A 19,585-nucleotide genomic window follows, 5' to 3' on the forward strand; every position below is an offset into this window, starting at 1 on the left:
GTTCTTTAAAAAAAATGTGATTTGGCATCAGAATGGCCTGCCCAGGGAGGTGGTGGAGTCACCATCCCTGGAGGTGTTTAAGGAAAGACTGGATGTGGCTCTTAGTGCCATGGTCTGGTTGACAATGTGGTGTCTGGTCATAGGTTGGAGTTGATGATCTCAGAGGTCTTTTCCAATCTAAATGATTCTGTGACTCTGTGAATAACTTCAACACAGGCAGGAAGAAGTTTGCTTCTGGGAATTAGATATGTAGTGACTTCTTCAAGCTGCCAGGGAAAAGGACTATCTTTGCTTGCAGGCTTATGGCACTGTGCCCTGAGCTATTTAACATCAAACAAAAGTAGGAACCAGTGAAAGAAATAAAGGGTTGCTTCCAAACTGGAACTCACTAGGTACAGGACATGCATTTTCCCACCTCAATCCCACAGCCAATACCACCTCCCAGGTCCACTGCAGTAAAATAGGTATAAAAAGAAATGAGTCTTCTAGACAGCTTCTCTCCCAGTCAACCTGTCTTGCTTTCAGGCTGTTTCAGAGGCTGTTTTAGGGCAGAAGATGGGCTTATCATCAGTACCAGGAATTTCTGGGAGAAACAGGCTCCTTTGTGGTGCAGTGCAACTGCAGAGGGCAGCTCATGGGGAAGCAACTGCCAAAGAGCAAAGACACAAAGTAGAAAACTTGCCTTATCCTCCCTTGTGACCTTATGGCCACCACTCACCTCAGATCACAGTGAGGAAGTGATTGGTAAACCGTAAACAGATTAGTAAACAGTAAACATCAGTAAAGAGCTGTCCAGTCCAAAATAAGGTGGATTGCACCATGGCTTGAGATACTTGCTGAGAGCTTAGTGGCTTGGAGAGCTTATTCAGCATCTATCTGCATTTTTAGGTGATAAAAGCCTTTAAAAAACTAGCCCTTATTTCCACTGTGCCTCAGATACCCTTGGGTGAAATCCATGCCCCAACAGGTGCCATGAAGGCAGGTTCTGGTGAGCCTGTTAAGGTTCTGTGGTAGGGGTAGTTGTATGGACACTGTAAGCTCAGAGTGAGCCTTCCCTGGTTGTTAATTCCCTTATCTGCTGATATACTCTCCTTTTCAGGGTTTTGCTGGAACTGTATCATCATTGGCAGAGGAGTAATAAGACAAGCCAAAGTGCTGGATTTTAGTGTGGGTTCATGTCCAGCCCCTCATTACTGCATGGTGATGGCGTGGCTGCAGGTGCTGCTCCTCAGCCCTGGCACAGCCCTCACTGTGTGATGGTACAGCCTCCTATTCCTTGGGACAGGGCACAGCTGATCAATTCTCAACAATCACCATTACTTTGGAGCCTAATAATAATAATAATAATAATAATAATAATAATAATAATCTTCAGTGCTTGACACTACTAGTCTCAAATACAAAGTTTACAAGGACAAAAACATTATCTCTGTTTCAGATATGGTAGCTCTGGGTGTCTGATATTGTAGGTGACCCTGTTGAGACCTGCCAGCGGGTTGGTGGCAGAGGGAGAAGCAGTGTCCTGGACACTCTTTCCACAATTCCCTGGAGGGTGGGCAAGATGCCTCCTTTGTAGGAGTGACAGTATGTCACCCTTGGCCTTCAGAAAGCTTATCAGTCTTTCAGCTCTTACACTGAACAGACCTCGCCATCCAAGAAGGGATGAGAGTGGCTGAAATTCAGGCAGCTGAGATGTGATTTCAGGAATCTACACTCTTACAGTGATGACCAGTCTTTCACCAGTAAATGATTAATGAGACATCTCAGGGCTGGCAGATTCAATCTCACAGAAAGATGACAGATTTTCTTGGTATAATGTTTTATATACAGATTGAATTAAAGTCCAGATTTGCCCAACTTCTTAGAGTTCAACAGTATTCCCATGAGTGGTGCCATCAGTCACAACCTATGCAAAGGGAATAAAATTCAGTGCTACTGGTATTAAGTCATTAACTTGTAGATCCTTAACAGCTTTTTCAAGAGCTTGAGAACCTCTGGGTAATAGCAAAGATTAGACAAACCTCACGTCTTAATGCTGACACTTTCTCAAAATTAGCACCTTCAGGGAAGTCTGAGACAAAAACAACCTCAGACTGAATTTCCTAAAACAGATTGCGGAAGACTTGGAAATACTCTGCATATTTTCTTAATGTGTTAATAGGACAGTTTCTAAGGTACTGGTTTATGTCCATCTCTAAAAAATAAATGGTTTGCCTGTTGGGCACCCCACTATATGAAGAGAGTGACTATAACAGACATATACTTTAGATTGGTAAGTGCAGATGGCTTTAAAGAGTTTTCACTTTACAAAGAAAGCCATTTTGCAAGTCATATGTCTAAGTTTTAGGGAACAGCCAGCTGACTGTGTAGCTGATACTTCTGTTGATGTATGGCATCTATATAAACATAATCCTCCTATTTGATATTATGTAGTTTATTCCTGGTATCCCTTCAATAACTCAGTTATTGCTGGACTTAAGGGTTACAGTCATCACTTTAAAATGTCCTTTAAAAGATCAATGAATAATTCCCATTCCTACTGCTCTCAAGTTCCTTTTCCAAATTGTATTCAGATTCAACTTAAAGGAAATTAAATTGATTACTCACCCAGAATAAAATGGAACTGAAGTCTGAAAGGCCTTCCAAACCAGGTGTAAATTTAATTCTAATATAAGTAAAATTACATTTATCAACTAATAATTTTTCATGCAGTTTCCATAAAATACAGAACACTTGAAGAGGCAATTACATCACATTAACAGATCGGGGCATTTCACCCTGCCAAATGCCCTCATATGAAGTCCTCAATCACCACTCAGGATATTTGGAACTCCTGGAAAGCTAAAAGACAAGGCACAGGTTTCTTTTCAGCCACAAAGGCAAGCAAATTGGTTACAGGTTGCTACTGCACTGCCCCCAGGCTTTACACAGACCATGACTTCCTACCAAAACTTGCACCTGGCCAGACTGAAACAAGAGTTAAACCAAACCCTCCCTGTACTCCACTGATGGTCATTTCCTTTGATAATGGCTATGAAATAAAAATGTGCATCACTTTCACAAGGAAAGGAAAATGTCCAGGGATGATTCAAGAGAATCTGCTCCATTGGTAGAAGTCCAGTTTAATAACAGCATTTTTCAAGGAACAGATCTTTGTCTAAGATTATTTCCAACCAATGAACTGATGAAATATCAGCTCCATTTAAAAGACACTTCAAAATAATAAAATAATTAGTTTAAACAGTCGTTAGTCGCTATATTTATGTATTTATAATGCAATATGATTTATGAGTGGAAGGGTTAAATTAACTTGCATAATTATTAATAACAGATTTTGGCAGCAGCATCAGTTATTAGCTGATATTCATACTATATTAATGGACACTGTGTCCTCACTTTGGGATAACATCCCGAATTTCCAGACTACTGCTTCCTTGACCTGCTACACTGACTTAAATATCACCCTTGAGCTGCAATTACACAGGCAGGGCAACACCTTTATATCCTGTTCATAACAACACAATGCACAAAACCCTTACAAGAACATATTTCTTCAGGTCTGCTTTAGCAGGGTCAGCTGCTTAGCCCTTCCTGCTGGAACAGCTTGTGCCAATTAAGCATTTACTTCTGACTTGTCAAGATGAGGCACAACTCCTTCTGCCAGGAGCAGGTGAACCTACAATTACTTGTAAATCAGCAGCCTCTGACTCATCAGTAACTTCACTGAAGATTTGTTATCTTCTTAATCAGTGGAATGGTAGGCATGTACAAATGGACTGCCATCCACAGAAGGAATTAATGTCTTCAGCTTAGCCAACTCCTTCTGCTTAAAAAAAAAAATCGAGATGTTGGAGTGTGCATCTCAGAGTAGAAAGGACTGTTCTATTGCAGAACCAGTTTAATATGTGATGGTTCTTTTTAAAAATTAGACAATGCTTTTAATCTATAGACAACAGAACTCGCACTGATTCGTGCACTGCAAAATCTGGCCTGAGGCTCTTACTTTTAAATACTTCAAATGCATTTTCAAGAGAGAGGATTTTTCCATTATATCAATTTATTACTGTATGAAAAATTCAAAACAAATATGCAAGGTCCCAGAGCAGGGGAGATATTCATCACTTGCCTAAATAACAATTAGATTTGGCAAAACATTTCAGAATTTATTGTGATGAAAAACTCTGAAATAGGAAAGCACTGGAAGCTGTGACTGACCATCTGGTCTTACCAGTGTCTCAAACAGAAAGAGATTTTACAACTCAATATGAGGAGATGTTAGGTGAAAGAGTGACAGCAGAATCCTATAATGAAAGTATTAGTATGAACCTTTCCAGTCTTACCTGCTTTCTAATCACTAATCCTGCTCTTCAGACTTAATGTAACATCTTAGATGCTCAAACTATTTCAAAATTTGTATTTGATTGCTGCTTAAGAAATATCCTCACCATAAATAATTTTCTCATTTTGACTCAGAGGTGAGGCCTTGTAACTTTTATTCCTACAGCAGAAATAACTATGCTTACTGGAAAAAAAAAAGGCAGGATTGAATTCTATATGTATTTGGTGACAAAATCAAGTGCCTGCAATTTAAGGCAGAAAATTCAATCACTGCATTTCTGATTTAGATGGGTGAATTCTGCTTAATCCAGTCTTGGATGCTTAATGATTTGGTTTGCTGTGCTAAGAGTCAAGGCAGCATCTGTGATGTGAAAACAACATGATGGGGACCTGGACTAGGCTCTACCTCTGCCATCCTCCATGGCTCCAGGCTGTGGGCTCAGAGTTCAATTTAGATTTGAAAGTCTCCAAATCCTACAGCTAGTTCTGGGAGTCACATTCCTCCAGTAACACAAAAGTCTATGTGGGAGATGACAAGAATTGAATTTTGGTTTTGCTTTGTAAATTATGAACAATGCTCTCACACAAGACGGCAATTCACAGCATGACAGCTGTGTTACCAAAACTGGAAGGGCTTCCCTGTTTCAGCATTCTGTCTGCATTTAAAAAAAGTCACTGTCTAGACCAGACTTGCTCTCACAGTAGCAGTCACTACTGTAAATGTCTTCATGCAGGAGACAACGTGTCCCCTGCCATTTTGGGGCTTTGTAGTTCTCTGCTGTTCAGGTTTGGTAGTCACTATATTGTACGCAGGATGGAGGGAAATGTCTTCTATTCTAAAACAAACCCAGCCCTGCCTGTTTGCTAACAATTCCTTTGGGCATCACTTGGGAGAAATCCACCCAAGATTCCTCTAATATGTCCAAACATCTCAAAGATGAACAAGTCTTTCAGGCAGAAGGGCAGTAGGTGAAGGGTGGTCCTGCCAGCTGAGCACTTAGTGCCAGCAGCTTTGCAGTGGGTGCTTGTAAAGATAGAGAGCCCTCACAAGATGAAAGGCTTAACCAAAGGGAAACAAACTGAGAGCTCTCTGAGGTGCTCAGCTCCTGTTGCAGCAGCCTACATCAGACTGAGCCAAGCTGACCATTGGGCATCTCAAATTTGAATCGTGGCCTCCAGGAAGGTTTCAATTCATTTTGGAATCACAGCTTCCCCTCCACTCCTGGGGGATAATCAGACCTCTGCCAAAGACAAAAGTTCTCTAGGCACTGAGTAGGCAAACACATCAGCATCCAAGTACAAGAAAAGCACTGGTGAACATCAGGACCAGGCTCAGTTTTCCTGCTGGAATAGCAACATGGAGACAGTATTGAGCAAAAGGTTCAAACTCATTCTTTGAATCCACATTGGATCACCTGTGCATTTCTACCATCAGGATTTAGGACCAAGAAAATCCCAAGGAAAACCCATTTCTTATTCTTTTATGTCCTAGAGCCTGCAATGTTTATTTCTATAACAAGTTTTTGTTCTGAAAGGCTATTTTAACAATTAGCAAGACATCTGAAAAATTTCTTTACTTGAAGTAACACACACAAAGTTTAAGAAGTTACAGACTATTCCTGTTCTTCAGATTCCTGTCTAATATACACACATTGTGACAGCCCAGAGATGAGAGGCATTCCTCAGGGGATGGTATTAGGACTGGTGCTGTTTAATATCTGTGTCAGCAACACAGACAGTGGGATTGAGAACATCATCAGCAAGTTTGCTGATGACACCAAGACGTATCATTCACTCAGCATGATGGAGGGGATGGATGCCACCCAGAGGGAGCAGATGCCATCCAGAGGGAAGGGATGACATCCAGAGGGAAGGGGTGACATTCAGAGGGACCTTGAGAGGCTTGAGCAGTGGGCCTGTGCAAGCCTCGTGAAGTTCAAGAAGGTCCTCCACCCATGTTGGGGCCATCCTGAGTACAAACAAAATCTGTGAAGAGAACACACTAAGAGCAGCCCTAAGGTGAAAGACTTTGGGGTGCTGGTGGACAAGATGTTTGACATGACCTGGCAATGTGTGCTCACAGCCCAGAAAGCCAAGTGTGTCCTGGGTGCATCAACAGAAACATGACCATCAGGTCAAAGGAGGGGATTCTCGCCTCTACTCCACTCTCATGAGAGCCCATCTGCAGTACCAAGATCAGCTCTGGGCACAGCATAAGGAGGATGTGGACTCACTCCAAGAGGGGGGCATGAAGACGATCAGAGGGCTGGAGAACCTTTTCTATGAGACCTTAGAGGTCCTTCTATGAGGCTGAGAGAGCTGAAGAAAACTCCAGGGAGACCTTATAGCAGCATTCAGCACCTGAAGAGAGCCTACAAAAAATGTGGAGAGGGACATTTTACAATGGCAGGTATGGCAAGGACAAGGGGTAATGGATTTAAACTGGAAGATCATAAATTTAGATTAGATGTTAGGAATAAATTCTTTACTGTGTGGGTGGTGAGGTACTGGAACAGGTTGTCCAGAAGTGTTCAAGGAGCACTTCCCCATCCCTGGAAGTGTTCAAGGCCTATTTGGATGGGACTTTGAAGAACCTGGTCTAGGGGAAGGTATCACTACCCATGGCAGGAGGGGGAAACTAGATGATCTTTACAGTCCTTTTTAACCTGCACCATTTCATGAATCTACAATCTGTCCCAAAAGATCTGAATGCCCTTATCTTTCCTACTTGTACTAAAGGGATCCTACAGGCTTTCTGAAATGAGGCTGTACATCTGAGCTTATACAGCTGCCAAAAGGTTTCACCCTTCTTGTCGCTGGTCATTTTTATTTTGGCATTTTCACCAGTCCAAATAATTAGTTAATTAGATGCTCTGTCTCCAGAGATAAAGATTTCACTCTGAAAAACAAAATGATACAATTACTGCATGGAGATTAGAGTCCTCTGCAGTGATGTCATTCACTTTGGCCTTGCACTGACATGATTGTGCTTGATCTCAGCTGACAGCTCAGGGCAAACTTCCACTAAGGTCAGGAGCTGTAAAGACTTCACTGTGCACCTATGTGCCAGCATCCAACCACCAGAGACTGGTTCATGTATCCAGACTCAGCTCAAGCTTCCTCCTCTAAATTTTGACTGAAGCAATGTTTGAATGAACACTTCCTTCATCCAGAGAGCAGATGGCAACACCACGGACTCCTTGTCCAATATGGGAGAAAGGTAAAGCAGCGACAGCAAATGTTGCTCACCAACAAGTGAGGGGTACAGGCAAGAACATCCTTTCTCTTCCTTGTACCATTTTAAAGAAGTCACTTCTGATATTTTTTTTTCATAAGACCTTACACAGGTTAAAACTGATACTGACTACTGTGTATATCTAGCTCTAACCCCTTCCCCCTTTCCTGTTTTGAAAGCCTGGCTTTTACTTCCAGACAAAGTCTTTTCTTCTTTGCAATGCCCCTGGAGAAACCTGCATGCTCACAGAGTATTTAAGGGTTGACAACAGCAGTTTTTCAGCTTTTTAAGGGTCAACATCATTTGAACTAGCTTAATCTCATGGGCCCGTGAAGCCTGGTTAGAAATGCTGCCTAAACAAGTATTCCATCCACCTTGTCTTAGTCTTGGCTGAAATCCAGAGACAAGGAGAAAAGCAGATGGAGAGAAAAAGACACAGTTAATTAAAGGCCAGGTTCTGAGCATCTCTATTGCCTTCAGGTCATTACAGACATATCTAGGGAACACACTCAATTTCATTGAAAGTTCCTTCTTCCTTTGCTGTCAGCATCTAAGTTTAGTTGGCCTTAGGCCCCTCAGAGCCTCATGAGCTTTCCCTTCACTTCATCAAGGAGCAGTTTTCTAGGCATGGGTTAAAGAGCAGGCTGCTGCTTGCATAAGTTACTCCGGAAACATCGATGGCCAAACCGTCTGCAGGAGCTGCCACGGGCTCAGGGACCGTGTGTCCTGACAGTCCCCACCATCACACAGTCCCCACCATCCCAGGCACTCCTAACATGGGCTGGAGTCCCTCTCCTCAGCCTCTGGGTAAGGTACACATCTGTATCAAAACAGACAGCAGCATCTCAATGGGATGACAAGAAACTACACCTGAAATGAAGCTCAGGGAAGTCAAAGCCCATGTGTCCCGCTTTGCAGGAAAAGGTGCAGGTGAACCAGCAATACTGAGAGACCCAGCATGGCTGATGGCAGCTCTCATCTGGATACTGTAAGGCAGATGGATTCCCAGGAGGAAGCACAGGGTTGTGCTGCCGTGATGGAATTGGCTGCAGAGCAGAGGCAGTGAAGGCAAGATCAGGGGTTGGATGGGGCACCATAAATGCAAGTGGTCCATGTGAAGGAGTTAAAAATGTGGGGAAAGGAGACCTGGGGTCATCCCTGAAGGAGGAAAAAAGCACTCAATTTAATTTCCCATAGTCATGTGGTTTCATTCATTTATTCAGTGCCTCCTCAGGATGTGCTGAAACACTCCCCACACGTTCTTAATTTAAGTACCCAACTCTAACAGGGAGGTGTCTCCTAAAACAGGGCAAGCTGGTGCTCCTAACACTGCTTGTGGTTTTAGACTGCCTGCTAAGCTGTGTGATTCTACTCATTTTCTCCAGAGGGAATTAGGTTATTTCCCCTCAGAGTAAACACAGCATTTTCCAGCTATTATATGTGAATTCTAGGACTCTCTGCATCTAATAGATTTTGTATAAATCTATCTGCAGGAAGCAGAACTAAAGATTTGTTGCTGGATCAACCTGTCAATACTGAAGTGTGTAAAGAGACACTAAATGTACTATAATTGTTCCTAAAAGTCCTCACAGCACAATAAAAGCCTTTCAGGGAGTGATTCAGTTGCTCACAAACAGTTATGCAGTGTCATCCCATACAAACCAAGTAGGGTTTGTAAAACAATCAGGTGAGACTAATAGAGAGGTTCTCTGATTTTCCACAACAGCAGCTTGAGGCCATGTCAAAGAGCACTAGATGCTTCATACAGCAGAAAACTGAGCTGTCAGTGTCTGTAGTGACTGGAGAGACAGGATTTTTGCATCTCTTGGCTTTAACCATCCAGCCCAAACCATGGTAGCTGCTTTAGAGTTGATCTAAATCTCCAGCAACATTCAGTTTGATTGCAGAGGGAGCTTTTAAGGACAGTACCTAGCAGACTGCAGCCTTTTGTGGCTCACAAAGCTCTGAAAGCAATTCCAGCATTTTTATGTAGTACCTCATGACACACACACACTGCACCTTGTAAGGGTAAAAATCTTGCAGCTCCTGGACTGCTGCTTTTTTGCAGATGTCTTTCCAGTACTAAACTTCATTCACTTAGCAAGTTCAAAGTGCAAATCTAGCATCAACCACTTCACAATACCTTTTGGCTCTTTACTTTCCTCTCCTCTGAATACCATTTAAAAGCAGTGTCTATAACATCAATATTTAACCACAAGGCTTGTTGTTTCTCCCAAGGAAGTGGATTGCTGTACACATGGACTAAATCACAGTGCCTAGACAGCTGATGATAATGAAAGCATCATTCAAGATGAGACACTTGATTGCTACTCTAAAGCTTACCAGTGAAAGAAATGTGTAATCTCTTTTTTTCATTGTATTTGAAATGAAGCCACTTGCTTAAGTATTAGTCATCTGGATTTATATAGCTCATTTTTAGAACTGTGTTAGCACCTGGCAATCCAGCCTGAGAAAGCATCAGGCTATCCCAGTCACAAGCCCATTAGATTTCTTGTTCTTCTTTCTGCAATGTGTGACAGACTTCTTTTTTTCTGACATGATTTACTTCCCACTTGACAGGGGACAAATCCATGCACTCAGAGCATCTGCCTGATGGAGGGGAAGCAGCCTGGCAGTGGTGCTCCCTTCCCAGTACAGCTGGTCAGCAGGGCTGGTCCCTGTGCCAACACTGCCACATCTCATCCCCCTCAGGGTAACAGGGCACCCCAGGCACAAGAAAAGAGAGTGACAAAGTACTTTATTTTCTGGCTGTGATGCAAAGATCAAGGTAATTTTCCATATTACTGCCCATGACATTTTCCTGAACATTGAAAGAGGTTTTTCCTGCTCTAAAAACTATCCCTCTCTGCTTTCCCAGCTGTCTTTGTACTTCCTTTCCCAAGTGTTTCACTGTTGGCTTTTCTTTGCCTTAATTTTCTGCAGTGTAGCACAAGTACAAAGCATGCTCCTGGCAGAAAAGTCACTGAAAAATTCTACCTGTCCTCTGCCTGACTACAAGCTGTGCAGAAGCCTTCTTCATGTCTTCTGCACATCTGGAGATGCCACTGATAAAGACAAACAGCCAGATGATGATACCTAATGATTTATTTTTCCCTGGGGGAAGTGCTGAGGATACTGGATACACTTTGCAACACTGCTCCCAGGAGAGTTTACATAAGCAGGGAGAAGAATTAATAGGCAGCCTTACAGGGAGAGACGAATTTATGAAAATGCAAAAGCATTAAGGAGATTTACTGGAACACCAAACTCCCTGAACCCAGTGGGTGCAGTAGAACCAGGAAGGTCTCTCCCACAGTGCAGGGACCATGGGGACAGATGTCACTCTCCAGAAATTATCTGTATGCCAGGGATCACAGGAATACTGATGTGGAAAGCAGCTGCAGAGCTAGCCAGCAGGAACTGAAGGCACCAGGTGTGCTGGGCATGGGGACGTATGGCTGGAAATAAGGAGGAGCTTGGATGCACTGAGTAAGGCTTGGGAACACTGACTTGTATGAAGAGAAAGAGATGAGTCTTAGCCTGCATGTGCATTAGTGGGAAAGCTGCTCACTTGCCATTGACTCCTGACATGCCTCCTATTTTTGTAACAGTTGTAATCAATTTAAAACCAGTGAGCCTGAGTCACTGCTATGGTAAACTGTAGTGCCCCAGTGTCTTGACAACAGCCAAACATACTGAATGGTCTAGACAGAGTGTTTGGATTTTTGTGTGCTTATAAATTAATTTGCCTTGGAGCACCCAGACCTTCAAGCTGCTCACCTGGCAAAAAAGGGGTCATGACACTGAGGGGGCAGCACAGCACTGTGTCTCTGCAGGAATGCATTTCCCAGGGCTAGGGGATTAGGGAACCATGTAAAACCAGGGAATCATATCTAACACAATGAAAGGAGGGAATTTCTCTGGCTTTCCTCCAAAAGTTAAGCATTATTCATTTATCAGAAAACAGATCTCCATCTCTACTGAGAACATTTCTTCTTCCATTTGCTAAGTGGAAAATGACAAATGAGCTAGCTGTGCCCTTTCCCACATCACTTCTGCTGTCTGTCCAGGTGTCCCCGTGCTTTGCCCTCCTTCAGCACACCCCAGCAGCATCAGCAGCTACTTACTTGGCACCGCCAGCAACCTCGGGGGCGGTGGAGGTGGAGGAGGCGGTGGTAACAGAGGAGGTGGCCTGCACTGGCAAATTTCCTGGCAGGTCTCTGTAAATTTCTCTGCTACAGGCTTGGAGCATGACTTCTGGGGTTCACCCTGAGTGATCTGTGAAGAAACAAGTCATTGCATGAGCAGCAGAAGAGTGAAAACTGATGAACGTGTTTTTTAGGCTTGAGTACCTGAGTGGCAGGCACCTCAAACCTGTAGCGAGAACTGAGCTATAGCTCCTAAGATGCCCCCTCCCTACATGGTCCACATTTTTAATATTTCTTTTATTTAACACAATCTCTTCAAGAACTCTTTCCCTCAGTCAAATTTGGTTGAGATTGGCCAGCTGGTTTCTGAGTTATTATGGGCTAAGGAGAAGGCAGGCAGTGGCAGACAATACGATTGCATAAGCCTTCTTTCCTTAGGAAAGCCATCTAGCAGCATGCATTATTCACAGGGTCATTGCTGCAAGCCAAAGAGAGCTAATAAAAATTACAAGACAGTTAGGGTCAGGATTATGTTCATTTTCCTTAAGGCAGAACTGAGAGCCAGAGGACATCCCTCCTCTGCTTTGCCAGCCTCACTTGGAAGTTCAGAGAGCATTCCACGGGGTGTTTCACTTCCTGCCAAGTGGGGAGGCCACCCGCATTTTAATCATCCATGGACCACAGCAATGACATGGTTTAAATGGAAATGCCACATTGTAGCCTCCTGTGAGATGCAGTGTTGGTTAATAATAAAAGTGAAGATGAGGCATTGCAGAACCCAAGCATAAGCATCACTTGGCCATGAGCAATGATTTGATACCAGTACTGGTATACAATATATTCAGTAGCTTGATCTAGTCACGACAAGGACTATTTATTAACAGCATATTTTTCTTATCATAGAAATATTTACCTAACTAGGGATTCAAGGAATATTCAGTAAAATTTGGTAAAATGTAATGCTACAAAATGGAGTCAGTCCCCAATGAAAAGGAAATTTGCTGAGCATCACAGAAGCTTCTGAGAGGTGTTAACTTCAGAGGTCTCTAAGCCAGCTCTTTCTGAATGACTTATACAGGATACAATTTCGAAGAGACAAAGCAAAGCCTAAAAGATTAACAAGCATGTTATCTAACAAGCACTTTGAATGTAAGCATTAGGAGACTGCCTGGGACAGACTGGTGTCCTGCTGAAGCTAAGGACAGTTATGCTAGCATATTTTCTTGTCAAGTTTGGTCTCAGGCAGGTTATTGTCCTAATAGTTTTGGCCTAACATCACCTTCTTTAATTATCTTTTTTCCACAACACGTTGGTCACTACAAAGAGGATGTCTCATGCCATGCTCTCTGATCTGTTTTAGGCAGGCTTCTCATGCCTCTCTGGCAGGGTCACCCAGGGTTGCCTTCTCCCCACTTCCCTCTGCTGCCCAAGTTTTGTTTCCCTGCCCCTGCCAGCTCTGGGCACACCGTCTGTCTCCTCTCCCCTTCCAACCCTGGCCCCCAGCATGGCCAGCATGCCTGCTCCACTGCCCACAGCTGAGCACCAAGGGGGCTGCCCTGCCCTGCAGGAAAGCTGTACACATTGTTTCATGTATTTCTGGCCAAAAAGAGAGACGTGGCTAATTAAAACAGCATCACTGCACAAAGGACGTGCTCACATGCGTAGGAGGTTTCTAAATGCAGAAAGACGCATTACTCTGGCCTCAGGGAAATGGAGGTAGGGCTTTGTTGATTAAATATTATAGGGAGGGAGCAAAGAATAGAAAAGGCTACGTGTAGCTAAGTTGGAAGGACAGCTCAGCACAGCATAAGGCAGAAGGCTCAGTTCTTTAAACAGCTTGTCTAAATCTATTACCAAACATAGGGAAAAACAAATTCAGCACAAGTGCTTTCCAACTTTCCCCTTCACCATCAGGTAACAGTAAGAGGATGGTTAAAGATTATCCCAGACAGCTTCCAGGAACTTACACAAACTCTGAACACTAATGAATCAAAGCAACTTGGCTGTGTAATCCCTCATGACTAGTAATAAATCTGTCAGCTAAGAAGGTTTATTTGTTTTTAAAGTAAGTGATCCCAGGCAGCAGAATATCCTCCATGCTGCTTCAGCTCTTCCAGCACTGCTCACATGAGGGCTGGGGTTCCAGGCATGCTCCCAGGAACAGCCCTGTGGGAGAAGTGTCCTTCCCTGCAGTGTGGGGGCATAGCTGGGGTCCCTCCTTGTTCAACAGGTGTGACAAATTTACTGTGCTGACAGAAGGAGGTGGGCAACACCTCCCCAGTGGCGCTGGCAGCTGATTAGGAAGCAGCTATTCACTCCTAGCTACAGCCTGGGCCCTGGGTTATCGAATCCTGAGAGCTCAGTGCAGTCATGCAGGGGACACTGAGATGGGAGAAGATGGACACAGGGAAGAATAACCCTGAGCAGACTTGGAGCCAGTTTCCTTTGCAGATCAGAAGCAGCTTTGCATATGTAAGTTTGAAGACTGCTGGTATGGCAAAGCTACGTTGACTTACTGCTCTAACTTAATATCAAGCAGAAGCAAAGGCTTGCTCTGTCTTTTTTTAGAGCTATTGACTACTTTTAAATCCCTGGAGGCTCTCCTCCTTTAGGCTGCTAATAGAGTGTCCTCAGAAAATAGTGGATAATTTTCTCAATTACTTTTCAGACAAGATTAACGCTATCATGGCCCGTCACTTGCTACTCCTACTCCTCTCTACTTTAAAACTATTATTTTAGAGAAAAAAAAAAAAACAAAAAACAAAAAAACAAGAAAAGAAAAAAAAAGGAAAAGTTGCTTTATTTCTCAATACTTTAGCCTGAACCTCTATAAAAATTTCCCATGATCATTTTTAAATAGTCAGGAAAGAACTGACATTTAAAAGCATGGGCTTTATCACCTATTTGTTTCCCTTCTCCTGTCACTGGGTGAAATGTGTGGTTGTTAGAAGATAGAAGTAGGACCATAAATATTACCTTGATGGGTTTGTCTTAAAGGCTTTGTTTTAAAAACAAAGATATTTTAAGTTGGTTGAAATCTGCCAAGAAAAGGAAATACACAAATTGAGGTTGAGGGCCTCAGGGAGGAGAGAAATAGTCAAGGAATGCAGCAAGAGGACAGAATAGTAACAGTAATATAAAGCAGCAGATAACAGTAGCAAGATAGAATCAGGAAAAAAAGGAAGGCATTTGGCTCCTTTTCAAGGAAAAAAAAAATCCCCTTGTTGATGTCTATTAGTCTTCTTATGAAAGAAATGAAGGCTATTACTTGTGTCTTCTAAAGGTAAGCAGAAAAAATCACTAGAAAATATGCTTTAGGGAACAATCTTGCTCTGTCAGGAGACGATGAAATAATACTCCATTCTTTCTTTCTTACTGCTTGCAATTCAAGGTAACTTGCCTTTACAGCATGTGGGAGGAAAAGTGTTTTGAAAGAGCCACACTTTTCTATGGCCAGGTCAACGAAATTAATCTGGCCTCACACTTTACTGCTTATTTGCTCTGGCAGACTCTCCCACGGCCCCAGAATGGCTTTGGAAGAGCTTTGCAGGTAAGGTGTAACTGGAATTCCAGCAGGCTGCCAGGCAGTGTGTGGCACAGGGGTTGCCTTGGCAAGGGATCACTCTGAGATGGATCCCCAGGGCTTGCTCCCTAGCTCTCCCAGCCATTCCTCTGCTGCTGGAGGTGCCATGAACACCTTCTCTTGGCCTATCTGAAACTTGGTTGCTTGCTTGGCACGAGGCTTTCTTAGCACACGGAGCAGTTGGCCAGTCTAGGCATATGCTGCCTGGACTTCAAGCTGATGCATTTTTCCCCTGCTCTGAAAATACATAGAGTTGACTTTAGGGATTTGTGCATTTGATGTGAACGTGTTTTGCAAAAAGAACAAATGTTTTAAAATATTTATGGAAATGAAAATCTGATCCACAAATGTCCAGGGAAGAACAAACAGAAAGTGGTAACTGGTGGTTTCCTTTTGCAGTCTCTGTGTCTGAAGTTTATGCCTGTGGAATATTTCTCTTTAATCCACGATTTCTTTTAGAAACAGTGATCCTAGTCCTGTTTTGCATGCCATGGAAGAATAAATCTGCATGTGGTCAGAACTGTTTAGTATTTCAGTAGAGTCCCATGGGGTTGCAGCAGTCCACAAGCATGTTCTACAGTGGGATGGGAAAAGAGGATTAATACAGTCCCTGGAGGGTGGCCTTCTTGTGACTTTTTTTAATCAGGTAAAAGGAGGAAAGCTTTAACAGAAAAGTGCAGTTGACTGAAGGCACAGAGACCTCTAAAAGCCTGCTGATGTAGCAAGAGCTTTGTCTCTTCGTAGCAGTCTACAGAGATGAGATGAGATCTCACCACTGCTGCATAAATCCCAGGACAGCTCTGTGCAATTCACATCAGTTAATCCAGATCCATGTTTACAAAACCAGAAAAAATGTGTCCCTGTTATTTATCATGACTCTTTCTGCACTTTTTAAAATTATGTCAAAAGCCTCTGACAGAATCATCCCTTCCCTCTGGTCACAGAACTGGCTACCACGCTAATAAGAAAAGATTGTGGGTTTGTTTTGGTTTTGGTTTTAGTAAGACAAATGTTTCTCCTTTGATTAGCATCTGACTGATTCTTTTAAGTGTCTCAAGGCAGGGCCTAAAGAGGAAAAGCCGAGGTGGGAGGGAAGGCTATGCCACACTAAGTCATTGTGGGGACAAATGTGTGCAGAGGGGCTGGGGGATGTGAGAAAACAAACACAACACGCCTGCTGCTAGAGATGGAGTAGGGCAGGGGAGCAACGATGCAACAGCACAGAATTAGTCAAGGAGAGAATGGCTTGTGAGAAGATAAGGGCAAGGATTATGACTCAACACGGGGAAGGGAACCATGGGAGGGGTTCAACCATGAAGGAATTTCAGTCACAGGAAGGATGGAAGGCTGGCATGCCAGCGAGCATTCCGCACCTGCCCTCCCCATTGGAATCTGCTGGCGGGAGCCTAGGTTTGGGAAAACTGGAAAAAAGCAGGCTTAGTGTTTGTTCTTCCACAGAACAGCAGGCAATAGCACAAGCACAGTTGATGATGGGTCATTCATCCAAATTCCAAATTATTGCATGGAAAGGCTGGTGAGCTCCTTGGCTTTTGTATTTCTCAGAGCCTGTTTCAATTTTTATAAATTGTTTTAGAAAAATCGTTTTAGATCATGTGAGTAGTTTGCCAGAAATATGTTTATCTGAGGTTTTTTTCTCTGCTCAATTGACTGATGGGGAGAGGTTGCAGGAGGCATCTCTTCTCACACAACTGTGCTTCCCTGAGAAATTCAGCTATAGTTTAACTTAAGATTAGCTATCTAAATACTAGAGGAGGACAGCAGGAAGGTAGTGCTGGCAGTAATTTTTATGACAGGACATTGCTTTAAAGGTTGTTTTTGTTGTATTTCTGTTCATCTTAATCCACAAGGAGCACAAATCCTCTTTGTCATTCATGGCAAGAGACAAGATGCTAAAACAAACAACATCTCTCTAATCTCTTGGGAGTCATAAGTTTAGATAAGGGAGTAAAAGATGTGGAGTCTCCACTTTGTTTTTCCAAGAAAGAAACTGTAATTGGTCTGTTCTTGAACGGCACTTGGCTGGCTCATCAATCACTTCTCTGAAGACTTATATTATAAATAAACTTTGAAATATCGAAGTGATGCATTTGAGATGAGCTTTGCTGCTGTCCTGATTCTCCAAACTGGATGGGTGCTCTCCCTCACTGTGCACCAATTTCTCCCAGTCTCTCTTGCTGGCCACCCACATTACAATCAAGGTCACACAACACCACGGCGTCGGAGTTGGCAAAAGCTGATTCAGCCCTTTACCCAGAAAACCCTCCATTCAATTCGCAATCAATACCGAAACCCCGCGGCAAGGCACGGCCGCCGGGGCTCCGCTCCGCCGCTGCCTCTTCCCGTGCATCTTGCCACCCACAGCAAAATGCGCTCCCCAGCCCTCCGACCGCCGGCGCGCCGAAGAAACTCAACTCCATCCTGCTGGGAGCGAGCGCTCTCGGACCGAGTTCAGCGCTCCGGGGCTGGCACGGCCGCCCGTCCCGCAGCACCGGCAAGGGGGGCCCTCTCCGGGGACAGCAGCGGCTCTCCCGGCTGTGGGGCCGCCTGCGCGACCACCGCCCCGCCACGGCCTCCTCCCGGCATTGCCGGGGGTGCCGAAGGGGCTCTGCCCGCGCCCCCGCGTTTCCCCCGCCCCGGCCCCGCCGCCCCCGCGCCCCGCAGTTGCGAGCGGGCTCGGGCGGCCCTACCTGGAGGGACCCCCAGAGCGGGTGGAGGGCACAGTGCAGCAGCAGGGAGGGCCAGCAGCAGCGGAGCAGCCCCAGCAGCTGCCGGAGCAGCATCCCTCCTGGGCGGGCGGGCGGGGGCGCGGGCTCCGGGCGACCTGGGAAGGGAGCAGAGCGAGCCGGCAGCAGAGGCGTTGGCTCGCACCCATCCCCGGAGCGCGACTGTCCCAACTTTAATTCTAGAGGGGAGGGAGGGAAGGCGGGAGGGAAGGAGGGGGGGAGGGAGGCAGGGAGATGGGCGGGTGGGGAGGGGAAAGAGTGGTCGGGAAAACCCAGAACCCTGCAAGTCCCGGCTCCCTCAGCAGGGAGACGCGCCTCCACCCCCGCCCTGCCCGCCTCCCTCCCCGCCCGCCCCGCCGGCTTCCCCTCCCCGGGATGCTCCGGCTGTCGCCGCCGGCAGCCTCTCCGTGCCGGGGGCTTCCCGGCCGGCGCTCACCGCTGAGCTCGGGGCTCCCGCTCTCACGGGAGGGGAGCGGGAAAAGTTTGGAGCCAGGCGAAGAAAAAAGAGCCAAGGCGGGGGCCAGGGCCGGAGCCGGAGGGGAGAGGCGGGGAGAGCGGCGCGGCCGCGCAGCCCGGGCATCGCATCTCCCACCAGCCCGCCGCCGCTGCTGCAGTGATTTTTCAAGCCCATCGAGGCAGTCCCTTCCGCGCACGGCTCCCCTCGTCTCTCCCTCCCCGCCCGGGCTCCTCCCGGCGGAGCTGCCCCCGCTGAGCCCCGGCGGGGCTCGGGGACCTGCGGCCCCGGGAGCGCCGCACCCGCCCCGCGCCCTCCCCGCCGCCGGGAGCGGGACCCAGCCCGGGGAGGCGCGGGATGGACCGGCACCCCCGTCCTGGAGGAGCCCCGAACTGCGGCCAGGAGGTTTTGGGGTTGGTGGTCGTCGGTGCTCCCTTCTCTCAGGAGTGACGCGAGGGTTTGTCCTGTGACAGGCGGGACACGGGGCTGGGTCGGCCCGCTGTCTCTGGGATGAAATAGGGAAGACGCTTCATGGCATTTGTGGTTCTATGTTCCAACAAAACACGCGGAAATGTGTAACAGTGCATGAGGGGAAGTGGATGGATAGACCACCCTCCAACATCAAGGCACCACAGGAAGGAAACAGTAGGAAATCAAGGATGAAGATGGTTTTGCTTCCAATGAAGCACTAAAAGCAAAACAGCTGTTTTGTGAATTGGGCTATTGCTGAAAGTTGGGCCTTGTGGGTATCAAGATGACCATAAAACATTTGTTATTGGGTCCATGACACAGGGATCTTGTTTTCAATGTTTCAAATGCAGTAAAGCACATGGGTATGAACAAAATACTAGCTCCAAGGTTTACATTTCATACTGAGAGATGAATGAGTTTGAGGATATTGACTTTAGTTTTCCTTTGTATTTCTTGCACTCACTCAGCCAAGTTTAATCATCAGTTTCATAAAAATCTGCTCAGAGAAGCAGGAATAGAAATACATTAACCTCTGAACTGATACACAGCTAAAATTCTTTTCTCAAACCATTGTTACATTCATTTCATGTCCATTCATTTCAGCCCCGACAG

At 45.3% G+C, this 19,585-nt stretch overlaps 1 protein-coding gene across 1 annotated transcript in view; it reads right to left on the reverse strand.

Annotated features, from left to right (window-relative positions):
- PRIMA1 (proline rich membrane anchor 1) overlaps window positions 1-18,105 on the reverse strand; it is a 46,378-nt gene extending 28,273 nt beyond the window's left edge. The window contains exons 1-2 of the mRNA XM_058807633.1: window positions 18,013-18,105; window positions 11,701-11,851 (exon numbers count right to left, since the gene is read on the reverse strand). Of these exons, the coding sequence (XP_058663616.1) occupies window positions 11,701-11,851; window positions 18,013-18,105 (244 nt within the window). The remainder of the gene's footprint in view (window positions 1-11,700; window positions 11,852-18,012) is intronic.
- Between the last annotated feature and the right edge of the window lie 1,480 nt (window positions 18,106-19,585).

Source organism: Ammospiza caudacuta, chromosome 6 (assembly GCF_027887145.1).
Source record: "Ammospiza caudacuta isolate bAmmCau1 chromosome 6, bAmmCau1.pri, whole genome shotgun sequence".
In the NCBI taxonomy this organism is placed as follows: Eukaryota; Metazoa; Chordata; class Aves; order Passeriformes; family Passerellidae; genus Ammospiza; species Ammospiza caudacuta.